Source organism: Dromiciops gliroides, chromosome 2, assembly GCF_019393635.1.
Source record: "Dromiciops gliroides isolate mDroGli1 chromosome 2, mDroGli1.pri, whole genome shotgun sequence".
NCBI lineage: Eukaryota > Metazoa > Chordata > Mammalia > Microbiotheria > Microbiotheriidae > Dromiciops > Dromiciops gliroides.
In genome coordinates this window covers 47597982-47618371 of record NC_057862.1, presented here as the reverse complement: position 1 = coordinate 47618371, position 20390 = coordinate 47597982, and the positions used below count along the sequence as shown (strand labels likewise).

General features: G+C 41.2%; 1 protein-coding gene across 3 annotated transcripts in view; it reads right to left on the bottom strand.

Moving 5' to 3' along the window:
• Window positions 1-20390, bottom strand: part of PML (PML nuclear body scaffold) — a 55751-nt gene that overhangs the window by 20206 nt on the left and 15155 nt on the right. For all 3 annotated transcript variants that reach the window (XM_043981755.1, XM_043981757.1, XM_043981756.1), the window contains exons 5-8: window positions 8271-8851; window positions 7665-7747; window positions 6171-6248; window positions 4959-5223 (exon numbers count right to left, since the gene is read on the bottom strand). In XM_043981755.1, coding sequence (XP_043837690.1) covers window positions 4959-5223; window positions 6171-6248; window positions 7665-7747; window positions 8271-8851 — 1007 coding nt within the window. The remainder of the gene's footprint in view (window positions 1-4958; window positions 5224-6170; window positions 6249-7664; window positions 7748-8270; window positions 8852-20390) is intronic.

Genomic DNA, 20390 nt, shown 5'->3' with positions numbered 1-20390 from the left:
TTCTAAAGCTAATCTTGCTATGCCTCTCACCTATAACAAAGACAGTCCTAACTAAACCCCTATTCCTAAGCAGTTGGTATAGCCAGAGGTATGACCAGGCAGCTTAGAGTACCTTGTAAGTATGGGTCCTAGCAGCTTGTTTCTTGGGCTGCTTGTAGATGACCTCAGCGGTTTTCCCCACATGGACTAAAGCCAACTTCTCTCTATCTCTTTACACAAACAAGTCAGATCTCCTCAACAGGACTTACTCAGGAATCCTAATCTAAAGGTTCATCTAAAGTCTAAAAATCTGGTACCAGTCAAATAAAGCAGATAGAAAAACATGGAACAAAAAGTGAAACATTTGATTATTTTTCTTTTGGGGAAATTTCATTTCTAATCAATTTGATATCTTAGTTTCCTATCTTGAAGATTTTCTTTTCCCTTTTGAAAGCCAAAAGAAAAGGCATAGGTGCATTATAGTCAAATCTCCAATTACAAACTTAGTCTCAAATTATTTATTTATCATCTATCTTTTATCTCTACAGCCTCCAATGTGACCAGAATTGGAAATAGAGAGACAAAAGAGGCACTCATCTTCTATGAGGAATTTTTGGGAAATTTTATTTTTTACAGCCTTATTCTTTTTGGTTGATCAAGCCAAAAGGAAAGACATAAGTGAAACACCTGTTGGCTATGGGTTAGCACAAAACTCGAATAGCACAAAACAAACGCTTATAGAAGCAGGCCCTTTAAGGAACGATAGACATGTCCTATTCTTAATTTCTGATAAAAAGGGAATAACATTTGCCCAGTTTCTGGCATTGCAAAATCTTTGTCCACACACTTTTAACTTTTTCCTCAAGTGGAAACCAGAGGGAGATCGAGATGAAAAATTTAGCAAGAGGCTTGCCTGAGCCCAGAGAAAAAGGGATTAGCTAGGGAGAAGAGTCCAGGTCCAGGGACCCTTGGAGAAGGAACCAGGTCTGCAGTCCCCTGAGCATTCACCAGAGGGTCCAAGGGGCTAGAGTCCAATCCCTGGCTTCATCGATCCCTTCTTTGGGTACCAATCTGCTTTTAAAAAAAGAAAGAAACTGGGCAATGGAATCAACCTTTATTAAGAGATACAAAATTCAGAGTTATTTGTAGTTTTCTTGATTCATAGATGGGGAATATAAGAAAGCTTGTTGTACAAATCAGTTCTCTTATACTCAAATAGGCTCTTGAGAACAATAGGGCACTTCATCAGAAGTTCAGGGTAAAAAACTTCATTTTAATAGAAAGATTAATATATAAGTATGGTTATTATGCTCACATAAGGTCTACACTTGATCATGACTCATTTACACTTCTAAGGTTAACTAACACAGGAATTAACCTGGGTTGACATCACAGTTTTGTTTTTTTTTTTACCCAGTTTTTTTTTTTAACCCAGGACTATGTTCTTACTTTAAATCAGTTATTTCTTATCCTCATGATTATAGCTGATAAAAGGCAATATAGAGCAAAGCACTGGAAGCACGGACTATTGATCTTTTTCCTTCCATTTATCACATCCTCCTTTAAATTAGGGTCATTTTGGAGACATCTCTCTCCTCTACCAGATGGGAAGCTCCCTGGGGGTGAATCACCTGGTCTTCATCTTGGCACCCCACACCATTAAGAATACCTAAGAGGTTGGGTGTTCCGTAGGTATCTTCTGATTTTTTTTTTTTTTTTTAGGCAATGGGGGTTAAATGACTTGCCTAGAGTCACACAGCTAGTAAGTGTCAAGTGTCTGAGGCCGGATTTGAACTCAGGTACTCCTGAATCCAGGGCCGGTGCTTTAACCACTGCGCCATCTAGCTGCCCCCGGTATCTTCTGATTTTGAATCTTGATTGAGAATTATACTTTTCTTTGAAAGTCACGCCCAGGTGTTAAACTTCAAAGTCCCTCCCAGCATCTAACCAATAAAAGGCCTTCGGTTAACATTTAGTGACTGACTGCTGTTAAACTATTTGTCACTGTGGCAGGAATTATGGTGTACCATCATGGGGAAGAAAGAGAAAGAGGCTACAGGTAGTGTCTGGTACCTTGCAAAGGACATTTCTTTGGGATGCTCCCAGATTTCCCCAAATAGCCAAAGGGATTAGTTCCTGATGCATGAGGTTTGCCAAAGAATGAATTACCAATGGTTAGATTTTATATACAGTCTTCATGTTAGCAAAGCATTTGACATGTGATATCTCATTTGATCCTCACAGCAACCCTGTGAGTTAAGTGCTATTATTATCCCCATTTTACAGATGAGAAAACCAGGGAGGAAAGAGGTTTAAATGCATCATACAGTTTCACACAGACAGTAAGCATCTGCAGTAAGATTTAAGTTAAGGTCTTCCTGACTCCACATGAAGTCCTCCAGCTACTGCACTCCTTAAGGTGCCTGGAATATCTTGGGTCAAGCCAGACATAAAAAAAGACTTCCTAACAATCAGAGCTGTCCAAACATGGACTGGGTTACCTCTCGTGAGATGCCCCTCACTAGAGCCCGATTGAGGATGGGAGGAGCAGCGTGGCAGTGGTATTTCTGAGATTTGGTCTTGGGTCTTTTTTTCTTCATCTCCTCATGGAAGGAAGTGGGTTATTCACAGGTGCCTATGTCAGATCCAGCCTAGGGGCCTGGTAGGCAGCAGCAGCAGGGGTGGAGACCAATTATTATTGTAAAGAAAAGCCACCTCTGGCTCCCTCTTTCTTCCGTCCCTGCTCCCCTGGCTTGGTCTCATGTGACATCTGAGAATGTCGCCATGTTCAAAGAAGGCTTGTAGGTGCAAATAGCTGAACTACACACTAAGAGTACAATGGTTCTGCTGGCTGGCTCCCATTCAAGCTGCGCAGTATGGGGAGCCAGAGTATCCGAGCATCCTCTGGGTAGGCTAGAAAGCAAAGATCACCAGAAACATGGGATGAGGGAGGTGGAGAGTGGTGAGAGATGTGCTGCTTGGCAGTCTGGGATTTCTGTTAGTGGGGCTGCCATGATCCCAGCCAACCGAGTTTGAAGCCTTTGGGTTATTTGATTCCTTCCTATTCCTCATGTCCCCTGAATAATGGACCATGGAGTTGTAGCTTTTTTACTTCCACGGGTCTTTTCAGTGCCTTTTGCCCAATTTCATTCTTGCTTTTAGTTAAGGTTCTTACCTCATTAGGCTTATTGCGAAGAGTCTTTCCATGTTTTGGCCTGAAAGGCATGGCTGCCCAAGCTGAGTGAAAGGATGGGGGGATAGGAGAAGAAGTGGAGACAAATGATTTCTTTCTCGAAGTCTGGAGAGGTGGATCACCTCACTGTGAACTGAAGAGCCACGCTCTTCTTGGAGGCAAGGAAAACAGGGTGGAGAAGCACCCTGACTCAGAAGGGGTAGAACAGAGGTCCCCACACATGGCAGGGCTCTCTGAGGAAGACCAATATCCGGATGTGTCTCCCTCTGGCCCTAGAAGACCACCTGGTAGAGAGCTTAGGTAGGAGACCTACCATCCACAGGGTGTCGGTGTCTGTTGTCCTACAGATTCTTGGCCTAAGGGGACAGATCTGTCCGTGCTTCAATCCGAGGAGGGGGACTAGAGAGAAGGGAGGGGGACTAGAAAGACCATGAACCCCTGAGGCACAGTAGCAAAGGCTGAACATCTGGTGCTTATCAAAGACTTCCATTCTACTCCATTGAGGAGAACTCCCTTAGAAGATCCGCCAGAGATAATGTCTATTGCCTTGAGGAGTGGGACCAGGGGTCCTTTCATTTTTCATTTTTCTCTTTTGATTTTTTTTTTTGCGGGGCAATGAGGGTTAAGTGACTTGCCCACGGTCACACAGCTAGTGAGTGTCAAGTGTCTGAGGCCGGATTTGAACTCAGGTCCTCCTGAATCCAGGGCCAGTGCTTTATCCACTGTGCCACCTAGCTGCCCTGCCCCCCCATTTTTCTCTTTTGAGATTGGGTCTCCCTATCTCTCCCCGCCTAGGGATGAAGTGGCCACTCATGGGCCCAACCTGTACTGATGAGAATCAAAGTTTTCCTGGCTCATCTTTCCAATGTGGGTCAGTTCACTCTTCTTAGGCAGCTCCTGGGGACTGTGGTACTTAGTGTGTTGCTGAACCTGCGGACCTCCTGTGGATCAGACAAGTGATCCACCAGCCTTCCAAGCATCAGGACCTGCTCATGTGGAACTCCAGACCTGGCTCAGAGAGCTTCCCTGAGCTTTTCCACATTTTCCCTCTCAGAACCACAAGTCAGCCCATGCGCATGGAACAGCTGATGGTCTTCATTTTACGTCCATGAACTTTATCACCCAAGGAGCTGGGGAGCTCCTGATGGAAGACAGTGAGGTAGCCTAGCACCTGAGCAGACAACTGGGAGTGGGGAAAGAAGCACCAAACTTGGGGGTCAGGAAACCTGGGTTTCAGTTTGGATTCTGACACTTGTCAGCTGTGACACCTTGGGCTAACTACATAACCTTTCTTTGACCCAAGTTTTCTCAGCTGTAAAAATGCAATTAAATGTAAGTGTGAAGATGTAAGAATTAGTGATGGTGATGACAATAGCTAAGAGTTAGGTAGCAGGTTGAGGTGAGTGAAACACTTTCAATATTATCTCATTCTATGCTCACAACAACTCTGTGAGGTATATGTGCTATTACCACTGCCATTTTATAGATGAGGAGGGTTAGGGTTAGGGAAATTAAGGGACTTACTTAGGGTCACACAACTACTAAGAAAGTGAGCCAGGCAAGACTTGAACTCAGGTCTTCCTGACTCCCAAGTCCACCCCTGTGCCCACCAAGATGCCTAACTCATAGTGTAGGTGTGAGAGAAGCATTCGGTAAACCTCATTAATGTATTATTATTATTACTTGAAGATTGAGGTCCCAGGATTCAGAAGGGGCCCTTGGACATTGCAAGAGAGCCACATGATGCCTTCCTCCTCTTCCCTCCCTCCTGTCTCATCTTGCCTACCTGGTTCGTCCATGTGGATATCACCACTGGGCTCTGGGATGGGGCGCGTCTCGGGCCCCAGGGCTGGGTTCACTGGGTTGGGAGAGGCATCCATCTTGGCAGGTTGGTTCGCTCCTGAGGTGCCGGCCCTGGGTTGCTTGAAGACTTTATTCATCTTCTGTCTTCCATTTTCCCCATATTCTTTCTTTATCATCTTCCTTGAGGCTATTTTGTTGGCCTGGGCAGACTTTCTCTTCCTTGGTTGGATATTAGGACGTTGCTCCTGCTGGATGGGGCAAGAAGGGGCACAGAAAAACATATTCTAGTCAAATGCATGGGCCCAGAGAAGAGTGGGATGCAGTGAAGGGTGAAGGGGAAGGGAAGGAGGAGGTGATGGGAAGCCTGGACTGGGAGACCTTCCTCACTTTGTCTTCACTCTTCCTGGAATGGCTTTCTACTATTTTCTTTCCTTTCTTCAATCTAAATCTGCCCATTCTTCTATTCCCGGTTTCCTCCAGAAAGTCTTTCCTGACCATCCCACCCTTCGGTGGTCTCTCCCTCCTCTGAAGTCCTATAGCACTAGTAGGCACTGAATCCTCCCGCCTTGTCACCCTGTTCTCTGTTTTATATCTGTGTCAGCCTTATCCCTTGAGATTGGGCTCCGAGTTGCCCCCTGAGGTGGCTCCTGGGACTGTCCTCTCCTGTCTCGTCCTCTCTTCCCATCTGCTCATGTGCTGGGCACACTCCCTGCCTCCCTGTGCCAGCTCCTTCTATCCTCATTAGGGAGGGTTGCAAGAACTGGAGGGACTGGCTGTTCCTCCAGCCCAGTCCAAAGCCATGGGTTTATCCCCACCTTCCATGACTAAGCTTACATTACACCAAGCAGCTTCTGGTCTCAGGACGGAAATCGCCAACAGACATGCTGAAGACATTGTCAGCTTGGCCAAGCTCCCATTGGGCTGGGTGGGTTCCGGGTATAACTGGGGGCTCTTAAAAGGGGGATAGATGATTGGCTGGGTTAAAGTCACATTCTGATCTCCCTGTCCAGAAGGACCCAGGCCTTCCTCCTTCCCTTCCCATTGATTCAGGGCCCCAACTGGACCTTCCTATATTCCTTCAGCCCTAGTCCCACAACCAGGCTACTGCTCCCTTCCATGAACCACACAGTTCAGGGACCTGAGGGGCAAAGATTGAATATGGGGAGCAGGCTTTTGCAGTGGGGGAGATCCTTACAGCAGGATGTGCAGGAGGATTTACTGCTTCGGTCTTATTGTCTGCGGCATGTCCCTCTTTCTGCAACTTCTCATTTTGCTGCAAGATAGGAGGGAAAAAAGAGATGACAATAGGTATGAAAGGGTCTAGAGTATTCCTGGATCATAGCCTGGGCCCTGGATTCCTGTAGGGAGGAGACGATCTAATAAGGAGTGGATAGCCTTGGGAACCAGAAAAGAACATTTCCAGAGATGGTGCTTTCCTCAAACCCTGTGGTAGAAGCAGAGTACTAAATATTATCCCCATCTTACAGAGGAGAAAACCGAGTCTCTGGGAAAGGAAATGAATGGCTTGCCTCTAATCCCACAGCTGGTTGAGGGGCTGCAGTGGAATTTGTACTCAGGTCTTTTCTTATCCAATTTAACTCCTCTCTCCACTATGGGGCAGTACCTTGCTTCTACCTACTGGTCCAGTTCTCTTTGGGCAATGTTACAGAGGACCTCCCTCCCTTGTCGTCTAATCTCTGGTGCATGGTGCCATTTTGGATTTGGAGTCCAGGGGGGTGGTTCAAATCCAGGCTCTGCCACTGACTAGCCATAGTACCTCTCAAATTAAAAAATGTTCTATTAAAAAATAAACGGCTTTGGGGGGGGCAGCTAGATGGCACAGTGGATAGAACACCAGCCCTGGATTCAGAAGGACCTGAGTTCAAATGTGGCCTCAGACACTTGACATTTACTAGCTGTGTGACCCTGGGCAAGTCACTTAACCCCTATTGCCTCACAAAAAAAACAAAAAACAAAAAAATAAATGGCTTGGGGAAGCTAGGTGGCACAGTAGATAGAGCACCGGCCCTGGATTCGGGAGGACCTAAGTTCAAATTCAGCTTCAGGCACTTGACACTTACTGTGTAACCCTGGGCAAGTTACTTAACCCTCATTGCCCTGCAAATAAATAAATAAATAAATAAACTAACTAACTAACTAACTGAATGAATGAATAAATGAATAAATAGATAGAAAGATAAATGAAAGAATAAATGAATGAATGAATGAATGAATGAATGAATGAATGAATGAATGAATGAATGAATGAATAATGGCTTACAGAAGAAACGAGAAGGAAACTGAGATATGTAAGCTTTATTTTCATTTCCGTCTCCCTTCTGCTACAGAATGTGGCTGATCTTGTGTTCAGTTTTCCCTCCCTAGGAGGCAAATATTTTGGAAAAAATGTGTTTGGGTTTCATTTTATTGTTTGTTTATTTTGTGAGGCAATGAGGGTTAAGTGACTTGCCCAGGGTCACATAGCTAGTAAGTGTCAAATGTCTGAGTCCGCATTTGAACTCAGGTCCTCCTGAATCCAGGGCCAGTGCTTTATCCACTGTGCCACCTAGCTGTCCCCTGGGTTTCATTTTAAACAAGAGAACATTCTCATTTTTAAGACTGGTGGTTGCCATTCTTTGCACGCCTCCCAACGACTCCCGCTCCCCCCGGATCTTAAAGACCATCTCACCGAATCACTGTCTGCGGTGATGGTGGTGGGCTCCATGGGTTCTTCCTTCTTCTCCTCTTTCTCAAGGTTAGCTGCTTCAGAAGCTGTGGAATAAGGGACCCCTGCTCAAGCTTATACAGAGATCAAGAGCTCCCGAGGGGGCCCTTAAACATCCCACAAGCCAGGTCAGCCTGGAACCCTGTCCTGCTACCAAATTGCCTAGGGCTCCCAGAAGAAGGTGTTCTTACTGAGAAGGCTGGGGGGGGGAGGGGCTTAATTGAGAATTTTAACAGTCCCTCTAGGAGGGACAGTGTCATCTGGCAGAAAGTGCTAGAGGTCTTGCAGATGAAGAGCCGGGTTTCAATTCAGATTCTGACATTGATGAATGGGGCAGATCTCACTGTCATTTGTTTTTCTTGTAAGAATCCAAAATCTGCCTCCCTGGAAGTTCCATTCACTGCTCCTTGTTCTGCCTTCTAGGGCCAAGCAGAACAGAGCTAACCCCTCCACCACAAATGCCTCCCTCTCCTTCCCATCTTCTTTTTTTTTCCAATCTAAACACCTCTGGCTCTTTGCTCCCAGACTGCCTCCTTACTATTTATCTGGGATGCTCCACATCATCTTTACCTTTCTCCTTGGTGACTCGTGCAAACAGAGCCTGGAGTTTGGCCTTGCATTCTTCGAACTCCTCAATCTTGACCACAGCCTGCATGTTGAGAGGCTTCTCCTTGCTGAGGTGCTCCAGAGCTTCCCGGATGAAGGTGTGCATCTCCAAAACCTCCTGATCCGAGGCGTAGAGCTGCAGCTTTTCCACCAAGAGCTCTCCATTCTGGATGCGCTGAAGGGTGCTGTTCAGGTGCTGAAGCTCCCCGCCCATCTGCTCGTAGTTCTGCTGGTACTGAACCTCCACGCTCTCCAGGAGTTCCTTCTCCTTGGCCTGGATCTGCTCCACCATGACTTGGACCTGGGAACGGATCAGATCCTCCGTCTCCTTCTTCACCTGTTCCAGGTGGCTGACGGCTGCCTGGATCTTACCGTGGGCTTCGTTGAAGATCTGCTCTTGTGTCTTCAGGTCTCCAGTGACCTTGGCCAACTCTTCTTGCCGCTCTTGGATCTCGGTGCTGATGGCACAGTACTGGTCCTTGTGGTTGCTGTCCAAGAGAGCACAGGTGCAGCAGATGGGTTTGGCACACCCTCGGCAGTAGATGCTATGGAAATAAACAAAAAATAAACCACACACACATCAGGGTGACGTACTCAAGTCTGAGAGCCTTAGACTTGCAACTGGAAGGACAAGGGTTTGGGTCCCTCTTCTTCCACTAGTTGTATGACCTTTAATAAGTCATCGTATCACAGGTCACCTGGTCCAACCTCTAAATGGACGCATAAATCTTATCCATGGCATCTCCAGAAAGTGGTTATTCTGTTTCTGTTGGAAGACCTACTGTAGTAGGTAGGGAACTTGTTACTAACTAAAGCAGCTCATTCCACTCTTAGGGATTTCTTCTTGCCTAAATAGAGGTAGAATATCTGCCCCATCTGGTATCTGAAGCTGGTTTTCCTTTGTTTGTTTTGGGCAGAATCTCATTAAGATAATGGACCTAGGGGCAGCTAGGTGGCGCAGTGGATAGAGCACCAGCCCTGGAGTCAGGAGTACCTGAGTTCAAATCTGACCTCAGACACTTAACACTTACTAGCTGTGTGACCCTGGGCAAGTCACTTAACTCCAACTGCCTCATTAAAAAAAAAAAAAAAAGATAATGGACCTAAAGTGCTTTACAATGTCCAAGCCCTCCAGAAATGTAAACTGGTTGCTTTTGAGGCCCAGTGGTTCAACATGAACATGGGAGTTGTCAGGATCTGTGCTTGGTCCTGTGCTGTTTGACTTTTTTTTTTTAATCAATTACTTGGATAGAGGCGTGGGTAAAAATGGCTGGAGAAAAAAATATAAAAAATAAACGACACTTTAAAAAAATTTTTTTAAATGGCTGGAGGAAGTAAAAAAGCGAGGTAGTGAGCATGGGAGAGAAAGAGACAGATCCCTGGTCTGAGAAGTGGATTAAAGGTTGCCACAGATCATGTGCTTCCCTCAAAAGAGGGGGAAATGACTGGCCCACAGTCATACAGTGAACTACTTAGAAATGGGATCAGAACCCAGGTCTGACTTGTTGTTTAGTAGTCATGAAACTGTATACAAGTTCTCTGAAAATTGGTAACCCATGTGAAGAAATATAAAACTATGTAACAGCAATTATGTCAATCAGGCCAGTTGTGTTTTACAATAGTATGTGAAACCTCCCCTTCAAAATATAGCTCCCTCAAAAAGTCAGGTTGCTGAGATATGCTTAGTCATTCACTCTGGGGAAAGGGGATATTGACCTAGTTCATGTCATATATCTCCATTTTAAAAAAGCAAAGGGGAAACACAAGGAGAGGAGAGAGGCTTCAGTATGCCTGTGAATGGAGCCTGCTCTCATTTCGGGGTGGGGAAAGAATGAAGGAGGGTGGCGCTCCATAGAAAGAAATTTTCTTGTAATTGGAACTGTACACAAGTGCTATGGGAAGAAGTGGATTCCCTGTCCCTGGATAACCAGGGGCACATGGGGGCAACTGAGGGGATTCCAGCTCTGATGCCAGCCTACAGATCACCTGAGGTGTTCCCCAGCTCTGAGAGGGAGTCTGATTGAGAGAGCAGGCTGGCTTGAGAACAGAGAATCAAGATAGCTGAATTCAAAATATAATTTTCAATAATTTAGTTAGGAGCAAAGTAATGTTAAGAATGGTATTGAAATATTGGAATTTTGACTGCTTAAAACTGTTATGCCTTAAGGGTAGGCACAGAATGGACAGGTCAGAATGGGTTGCTATCTGCATCATGGGAGAAAACTCCGCAAACAAGGAGACAGACTTGAGGGTATAAAGGAAAAGAACCAGTGAGAGAATAGGCTAAGGTGGAGACAGCCAAAGTGAAATTATTAGAGTTAGGAACAGATAGGTTGTGTGAATTTTCATATTCAGAAAGTTTTGGGGTCTTCTGTGCTATGTCATTTGTTTTGTCTATTTTTGCTTGATGAGAAAATATAGTCTGTTTTAGTCTGCCAGTCTATCCATATATTGATTGATCTACTCATCTTTCACTCTACCTTTTTACTGATGAATCTCCCTCTCTCTTCCTTTATCTATCCATCTATCATCCATCAACCTACTTATTTTTCAAATATCTGTGATCTATCTGTCTGTCTACCTACCTATTGATTTTTCTATCCCCCTACCCATCAATCTATCTAGCTATCTATGGATTGATCTACCTACTTATATATATTCCCATAGATCTATCTATCTACCTACCTATCTAATTACCTATCATCTATCTAGATATCTTCATACTTATCTGTCTACTTATCTATCTTCCTATCTACTTCTCCATCTTTTACCTATCAGCTAACATCTATATTCTTTGTTTCTTATTATTGTTTAGTTTTTTTCAGTCATGTCCGGTTCTTTGTGACCCCATATGGAGTTTTCTTGACAAAGATACTGGAGTGGTTTGCCATTTCCTTCTCCAGCTCATTTTACAGATGAGGAAATTGAGGCAAACAGTGTTAGGTGACTTGCCCAGGGTCACACAGCTAATAAGTAAGTGTCTGAGGCCAGATTTGAACTCAGGAGCTCTATACACTGCATCACTTAGCTGCTCCATCTATTATCTAATTGTCCACCTATTAATTTACCAATTTATCTATTATTCACCTATCTACTTACTTATTTATCATCTACCTATTAGCTATCTATTATCTACCTACCTTATCTATTCACTTCTCTATAATTTATTAGGTACTTACCATCTATTTATCTATCTATAATCTACTCATCTATCATCATCTATCTACCTACTTCTCTATCATTTACCTATCACCTACCAATTATCCATCCACCTACCTACTTATCTATCACTTACCTATCAGCTAGCATATATTATCTATCATGATTCTATTTAGCTATCTATAATCTATTTATTGACCTATATACATCTACTGATCTATCTATCCATAAATCTATCACCTACCTACTTATGTACCTGTTGATTGATTTACTCATATCTATCTCTATCTACCTGTCTTCCTATCTATTATCTACTGATTGACCAAACCATATATATATATATATATATATATATATATATATATGATCCATGTATTTATCTATCATCTACCTATCAGCTATCACCTATTATCTAGCTATCTTTCTATCATCTATCACCCTATTTATCTATTTACCTATCATCTATTCATCTATAATCTCTTTATCTACTCTATCATCCATCTACCTATATATGAACCTACTTATTACTCATGTATTTATCTAATCTATCTATTGATCAATTAACCCATCTATTACTCTACTTATCTCTTTCTCCCTGTGTATCTAAGTATCTATCTGTCTATCTATCATTTACCAAATCCTTTTTATATGCTTTGTTAGGTGTAGAGAGGACCCTGATTTCTTAGAAGTGAAATGCAAACTCTGTCAGGTTCTACTATGTGGGAAAAGTTTTGAGTATGGTACCAGAGACAGACCAATCTGCTTTGTAGAGACCAGTACAGGGTGGGTGCTTAGTAACAAATTCTCTAGCTATGGTGAGCCATGAACCAAGAAAGGAACAAAGGATCCTCAGCCTTGTGTGGCTGCCATGGTGAGTGGCAGTGGTAGAAAAAGGAATAGAGGATGCTAAGGGTCAAGAAGTCTTCAGACTGTCTAGAAATACTTGCCTAGTGACCAAAGAGGGAACACACTACCTCTAGAAGAGCTCAATCATATTCACCTTAGCAATCTTGTTATAAATGAAAAAAAGAAGATCAAAGGAAGATACTATTAAATGCAAGGAAGCTCATGAAGGTTCTGCTTGGAGAGGCCAATCAAGGAATTGGTGAAATCGGTTCTATCGTGTATCCAAAGACAATAAGAAATAGCATTTCACAGGATATCTGGTCATCTCCTACTGGAGAGTGTCTGTTATGCATTTGCAAGAAGACCTCAATGAAGATTATAAACCAACATCTACTCCAGACTATGGAGAGATGGAGAAGTTCTATAGAGAATTCATTAAGACTGTATAAATTAAATCAATATATAGCAGACAACTCGGCCACTTGAATGCAAAGAAAGTCAAAAGGGAGGACAGTGGAAAAAATATACAAGAGAAGAAGCTTTCAGAGTAAGAATCAAGAGTGGTCAAAAAATTAGAGACCAGACTGACAACACTTTTTGTAATTTTTTTATAAACAAGCTTGGTCCCTTTAAAAAATAATAATAATAATAATAAACAAGCTTGGTCCCAAAGATGAGATATGAGGAACCACAGGCCACTTCTTTGCAGAGGTGGGGGAAATCTATGCATGTGGAACATTGCATATGCCATATTTTTTCAATGTATCCAGTAGGCTGTACATATTTACCTCCTCTTCCTATTTGTTTTTTAAGATTATTTGTTACAAGAGATAACTCCCTGGAGGGGAAAAGAATAAAATGCAGGGGGAAATGTAAACTCTGGAAAATTAAAAAAAACAATAAAAATTATTTAAAATAAAAATAATTTATTGATATCTTTTGCATTTATCTCACTTACATTTCCCCATTCATTCTTCCTGCCAGTCTCCTTCAGAGAGCTATCCCTTATAACAAAGATTATTTTTTATATGGGGCAAAACCCTGATTAGTTCAAACCAATCAACATCTATAAAAAGTCTGACATTGTATGCCATGTTCCACACCTGCAGTCCTTTACTTCATCGGAGAGGAAAAGTCCCTTCTCATACCACTTCTTTGGGACCCAGCTGGGTCATTATGGTGTCAAATCATTCAGTTCCTATTGAATTATTGTTGTTCTTTTCATTTATATTGTTGGAGTCATTGTATCTACTGTTTTCCTAGTTCAAATTATTTCACTTTGCATTTGTTTGTATGTCTTTCCATGTTTCTCTGTATGTATCATATTCACCACTTCTTAAAAGCACAGAAATACTCTACTGCATTCACTTATCACAATTTTTTTAGCCATTCCCTAACCTGTGGGCATGTACTATGTTTCCTGCTCTTTGTCATGACAAAAATTGGGTCTTTGGAAACCTTTCTTTTATCACTGATCTCCCTGGGCCATATTTTCTAACAATGGAATTTCTAAGTCAAAGGAAAGGGATACTTTGGTCACTTCAGAAGGGTTTCCAGAATTGGTTTATCATGAATATTTTCTTCTATTTTTATTTTATTTATTATTTTTTTTTGTGGTGAGGCAATTGGGGTTAAATGACTTGCCAAGGGTCACACAGCTAGTAAGTGTTAAGTGTCTGAGGCTGGATTTGAATTCAGGTCCACTCCAGAGCTGGTGCTCTATCCACTGCACCACCTAGCTCCCTATGAATATTTTCTTCTAGAAGAGAGTTGGGAAACTGCATGGTGTTAGATGTGCCAAGCATCAAATAACATCATAAAAATGAAAATAATTATATTTTAGCTGCCAAAAATGATTAATTACTGATGAGTTGTTTCTGTGTCAGCTACCTATGGACAGCTAGATCAATGACATGTTAAAACAAAGATAAAAATCAATATCACATTAAACAAAAGAATAAAAATGAGCAGATTTGGCATTCAATAGAGGTGCTTCCAACTTGAGCTTGCTTGTTAAGCAAGTTTGTTAAGTCTGATAAGTTGGGACGTGGCTAAAAAGAGCCACTTTCACCATCAGAGGTTCTTAACAAGGGGTCCTTGAACTTTCTAATAAATATTTGTATAACTATATTTCAATATAATTGGTTTCCTTTGAAAAATTAGAAAATGCAACTAAAGAAAACAAAGATGGAAAGAACAGTTGCAATAAAGCAGGAAAGACAACAGACATCCATGCTGTAGGCAACACAATGTGGGGGCACATAATGACAAATCTGCAAAATATTTGGAAGAGGGGAGGATATCAAAGGCTTGAACAATATCACAAACCCTGATGTTACACAGAAGAAGGTGACCAAAAAGAACATAAATATGCCTGATTTTTCATGTCTACATAATTCATATGAGAATAATATACACACATATTGAGGACATCCTTGATGAAGGTATAAGAAGGGAATAGGTAGAGTTTGAAAAGAATATTCTACAGAAGATCACATTTTGACAATTACAAAATTTATGGAGAGATGTCATAAATACAAGTTAGAGAATTCAAGAGAATATTACTTATTGACTATCAAAAAAAACTTGCTTTGAAAGAGCAAAATGCTACCTTAAAATCCTTCTTTCCTCCAATGAGATTAAGGAATACATAGGTCAAAATTTATGTTTATATTATTTATAAACGTATATTATGTTATTTATTTATCAATATGATTGATTATAATATCTGATATAAATGTAATGCAAGCATAATTGATTCTATTAACAATATTATTCATTGATTGTTTAAATATAAATAAATTTATATTATTCCTTGATAGATGTAACCACAGGGATAATTTTATTTGATGACATTAGCATAAAGTAAGGCATGAGATATGGAGGTATGCTCATCCAAAGGTCCAGAGGATAACCTAATCGGAATGCAAAAGGAAGAAGGAATGGTGATATCTTCCAAATGCTCCTTTTCACAGATGGCATTGAGCAGATTAAGTTCAGTCCCAGAACTCTGTGAAACCTTTTAAATGAGATCCGTAGTCACTCAAAAGAGTTCATCCTAACCAAGGACACTGGAAAAATCAGGTGAATGAAGAATGCCTATTGTCCATACTATGGCATCTAGTTGGATGGACAACCTGAAGAATTGGTCCCTCGGTACATATATGTTGCACATATTTAAGATGCATATAATTCATAGAAAAGGAACTGAGCAACACAAACGATGAGCAGGGTGATGAAGGTGGACTGGGCTGACTTTGGGGAACTGCTTTTAATGACCCAAAGTTTCTCCCAGAAACAAAGGCCCAACTTTTCAACGACAATAATCTTCCAGCCACATGGTATATATCACTGGAGATATGTCTTACTGGCTGGTCACATGGCATACACAAGGAATAATCAATGTACAACAGGCATACTCCATGGGTAGCCATGAAAGGTCAAAAGAACTAAAGGAAGACCACAAGCATGGTGAGTGGATGGATGCCCTTGAAAGAATTTATGGAAGGACAAGGACAAGAGAGTTGTATGTAATATGGGTGGGCTGCAATCTGCCTCTGTGGAAGGGGAACCCACATTGATGAGATCATAGATCAACAAATATGGATATCTCCCTATACCTTGTAGTTTCCTAGTATTAAAAATGTCCTCCCTAGTGCCTAGTGTCATAAGCACTCAACAAATGTTTGTCGAATTTAACTGAATGAACTAAACAGCTACATCCTCACGTTGTGTAGTAGAAAGAACAACATATTTCCTTTGAGAAGATGTTGTTTTGCATCCCAGCTCTTAGACATGGGGGCAAGTTGTTACCCCCTCCCAGTGCCCATTTCCTTATCTCTAAAAATCAAGACAAAATCACTAGCAGGTTTTGCTGTGAGGATCAAAAGAGACACCAGATGTAAAGTGCTTAAGCCCTTGCATGAACAGTTAGAGAAGAAAGGGGGAGGAAGTGGGGGAACATTTAGACAGATCACAACAATGGGAAGATGGATCTGACTCAGATTCTATTATAGCATGGCACACTAGTAATAGAGAAGCAAGGGCAGGTAACTGAGATGAAGCCATCGTTCTATAAGGACAGCATCAGGAAGGCCAGAATTCAAAATGAGCCAGAGTTGGTGCTAAATGCCCAGAAAACAAAGAGAGCTCTTAAAGGATGACTATGGGGGGAAAGAGGAGGAAGAAGGAAGAGATCAGAATCTTGTGCAGGATGCAGGGAATGAGGCAAAGCAAGGTCAGACCACCCAGATCCTGCTTTGCTTGTTTTCTCTATCATATCTTCAAATTGAGGAAGATACAATAAAACAGGGTTGGCAGGGAAATGAGACCAAAACAAGATAATAACCATGTTCTGATCCTTCCTGACTCTCTATGGCTGCTCAGGTCACTTCATCTCTCTCTGCCTAATTTTCCTCAAGTGTAAAATGAGAGCTTGAGTTAGATAGTCTCTGATTTCTCAGATCAAAGATTTTCCTGATTTCTATGGGTCACGTTCTTTGGAATAGTGAAAAACATAATGGATTTGGAGTCAAAGAACCTGAGTTCAAATTCTGACTCTGCTATTTATGACCTACGTGACTTTGGAAAATCATTTGAAGGTGGTGCATATACCCTCTAGTGCCTTATACACAGTAGGCCCTTAATAAATGTTTGTTGAATTTAATTGAATGAACCAAACAGTTTTGCCTTCATGTTGTGTAGTAGAAAGAACACCAGTTTTGCTTTAAGATCTTGTTTTAACTCCAAGGTACCACTTCACACCTATCAGAGTGGCTAATATGACAAAAAAAGGAAAATGATAAATTTTGGAGAAAATGTGGGAAAATTGTAACACTAATATATTGTTGGTGGAGTTGTGAACTGGTCCAACCATTCCTGAGAGCAATTCGGAACTGTGCCCAAAGGGCTAGAAAATTGTGCATAACCTTTGACCCAACAATACCATTACTAGGTCTATATCCCAAAGAGATCAGAAAAAAGGGAAAAGAAGCCACACGTACAAAAGTATTTGTAGCTGCTCTTTTTGTGGTGTCAAAGAATTAGGAATTGAGGGGATGCTCATCAATTGGGGAATGGATGAACAAGTTGTGGTACATGAATGAGATGGAATACTTATATCCTATAAGAAATGATGAACAGGCAGATTTCAGAAAAAAGAACTATGGAGTCTGAATGCAGAGCAAAGTATATTATTTTCTCTTTTTTGTTGTTATTTTTTCTTTCTTGTGTTTTTTCCCCTTTTGTTCTGATTCTTCTTTTACAACATAACTGATGTGGAAATATGTATAGCATTATTGCATATCTGATTGCTTGCCATCTTGGGGAGGGAAAGAAGGAAGGGAGAAAAACTTGGAACTCAAAATCTTACAAAAATGAATGTTGAAAACAATCCTTACATGTAGTTGGGAAATAAAATAGTACCAAGAAAAAAAAATCTTGTTTTGCATCCTGACTCTCAGACATTGAGGCAAGTCATTTACTCCCATCCCAGTCTCCATTTCCTCATCTCTAAAAATCAAGATAAAAACACTTGATGGGTTTATTGTGAGGATTGAAAGAGAAATTGGACAAAAAGCATACATACTTATATACACAAATATAGATACAGACATGTATATACACATGCATATAACATTATATTATTATATCATTAGTAATGGATAATATACCCAAGTGCTAATATATACCATATTATAATATATAATAACCATCTAATATATACCAATATGTATATTAGTAGCAGAATATGTCTTCCTTCCAAGGACTGGGGTGTGTGTATACATATACACATACATATACACATATGTGTATGTATGGTCCCAATAACACACCATGCCTTCCTTCCTAGGATCAGATCATTTAACTACATAGAAGCAAACATCCCCATTTTACAGATGAAGCAGCTGAGGTTCAGGGAAATAAAGTAACTTGTCCACTGTCACAAGGATAAGAAGGATTAGAGGCAGACCTAGAACCCAGCTCCTTCTTGACTCCATGTCCAGTACTCTACCACTACTCCACACTGCCTCTTTTTTTTTTTTTTTTTTTTGGTGAGGCAATTGGGGTTAAGTGACTTGCCCAGGGTCACACAGCTAGTAAGTATCAAGGGTCTGAGGTCGGATTTGAACTCAGGTCCTCCTGAATCTAGGGCCGGTGTTCTATCCACTGCACCACCTAGCTGCCCCGAGTCACACTACCTCTTAATTGTCTTTTGATACTTCCAAAGTGTCAGGGTATCATCTGTGTTACTACTTCTCAGTCTAATATAGCTAAGGAGCCCTCCACACCTTCTCCAGTTGTGGCAGGAAAAAAAACCCAAACTTGTCACTGCTTTGTTCCACCCTCCAGCAATGGAGACCTCAGAGAGGCTCCTCTGCTGCTTGACTTATCGGTCCATAGGCGGAGGTGGCTCAGTGGGAGATTGGACTCAAAGGTTTCTCAGCTTGGACTCCACCAGTTGTTTCCTAAACTATCAAATCTCTTGGGCAAGGGGATAATCGAACTAGATGCTCTCCACGGTCCCTTCCATCTCTAAATTCTATGATTCTGTGGTAAAAGACCATTTAGTGCTATCAGTGAATTTAAGTCAACAGACGCAAGTCATCTCAAAGGTAAAATTTTCCAGGCTACTGTTTCTGATATTTAAATGAACAAATAAACTAATGAATGTGTGTATACATTCACACGCATACATATTGTGGGGGAGAGACAGAGACAGAGAAAACAAAACTGGAGATGGGCAGTTGCCATCCTTATTATCTGGAAGGGGAAGAAGATGGAGCTTTCAAACTATAGCCTGATGAGTCTGATATTAACTCATAGAAGGATTCTAAAATGTTATTAACAAGATGATGGTTTGTGGACACTGTGAAAGAAAGTCCCAAGAACTAACATGGGTTTATTTGGCATAGGAGCAGAAGTTCTGCATTTACAACTAGAGGAAAAGGGTTCAAATTCCCCCTCTCTAATTAACCTGTGTGACTTTGGACAAGTGATTTGGGGTGACTTGGTAGTACAGTGGATAGAGTCTTTGACTTAGAACCAGGAAAACCTGAGATTAAATCCAGGCTCAGACATTTATTAGCTGTGTAACCCCAGGCAAGTCACTTAACCTTTGCCTACTTCAGTTTCCTCATCTATAAAATGAGAAAAATGAGCATCTATCTCCTGAAGTTGTAAGGTACAAATGAGATGATGTTTGTGAAGTGCTTTATAAACTGTAAAGTGGCATATAAATGATAATAATATTGTTTAGCATTCTTGTATTATTAATATTATTATTATTATTTATTCCACCTCTCTGTGCCTCAGTTTCCTGAGGGGTATTGGATTAGATAATCTCTAAGGCTGTTTTTAGTCCTATATTTATGAAACTCAGTTCATTTATATGTATATGTGTATATGCACATATACACACATATGTGTGCATATACATGCACATGTGTGTATGTATACATACATATAAATATGTGTGTACAGATACAGATACAGATACAGATAATATACACATACACATATATTTTGGCCAAGATCATTTGAATGGCAGATCAGAGAAACACAATGGAAATAAGACATTGAGATGCCAGCAAGACACTTGACAAACTCTTCCATGATATTCCATCTTGGGGATGTGATGGAGGAAGCTGTGCATGGGATAATAATATAGCTAAAACAGATCCAGAGCTATTTGCATGATCAGCCCTAATGACTGGCAATTAATGTGTTGTTAAGGGAGTTCTGTAGCGAAGGGCCTAGAGGTTTGTCTTTGTCTTTATTCCATCGAACATTTTTTTGTCAGGCAACTAGGCAGAGTGGTGGACAGATCTCACCCCAGACCTTTGCTAACTGTGATCCCAGGCAAGTTAGTTAACCTCCGCCTGTCTCATTTTCCTCATCTGTGAGATGAAGAAAATCATAGCTCCTACCTCCTAGAGTTGTCATGAGAGCAAATGATATATTTGTAAAGCACTCAACACAATGCCTGGCATATAGCAGGTTTTTAATAAATGCTTATTTCCTTCTTTCTGAAAGATCACAAGAATATTGTTCTATAGATAGAAGGAATCTTCATGGCCA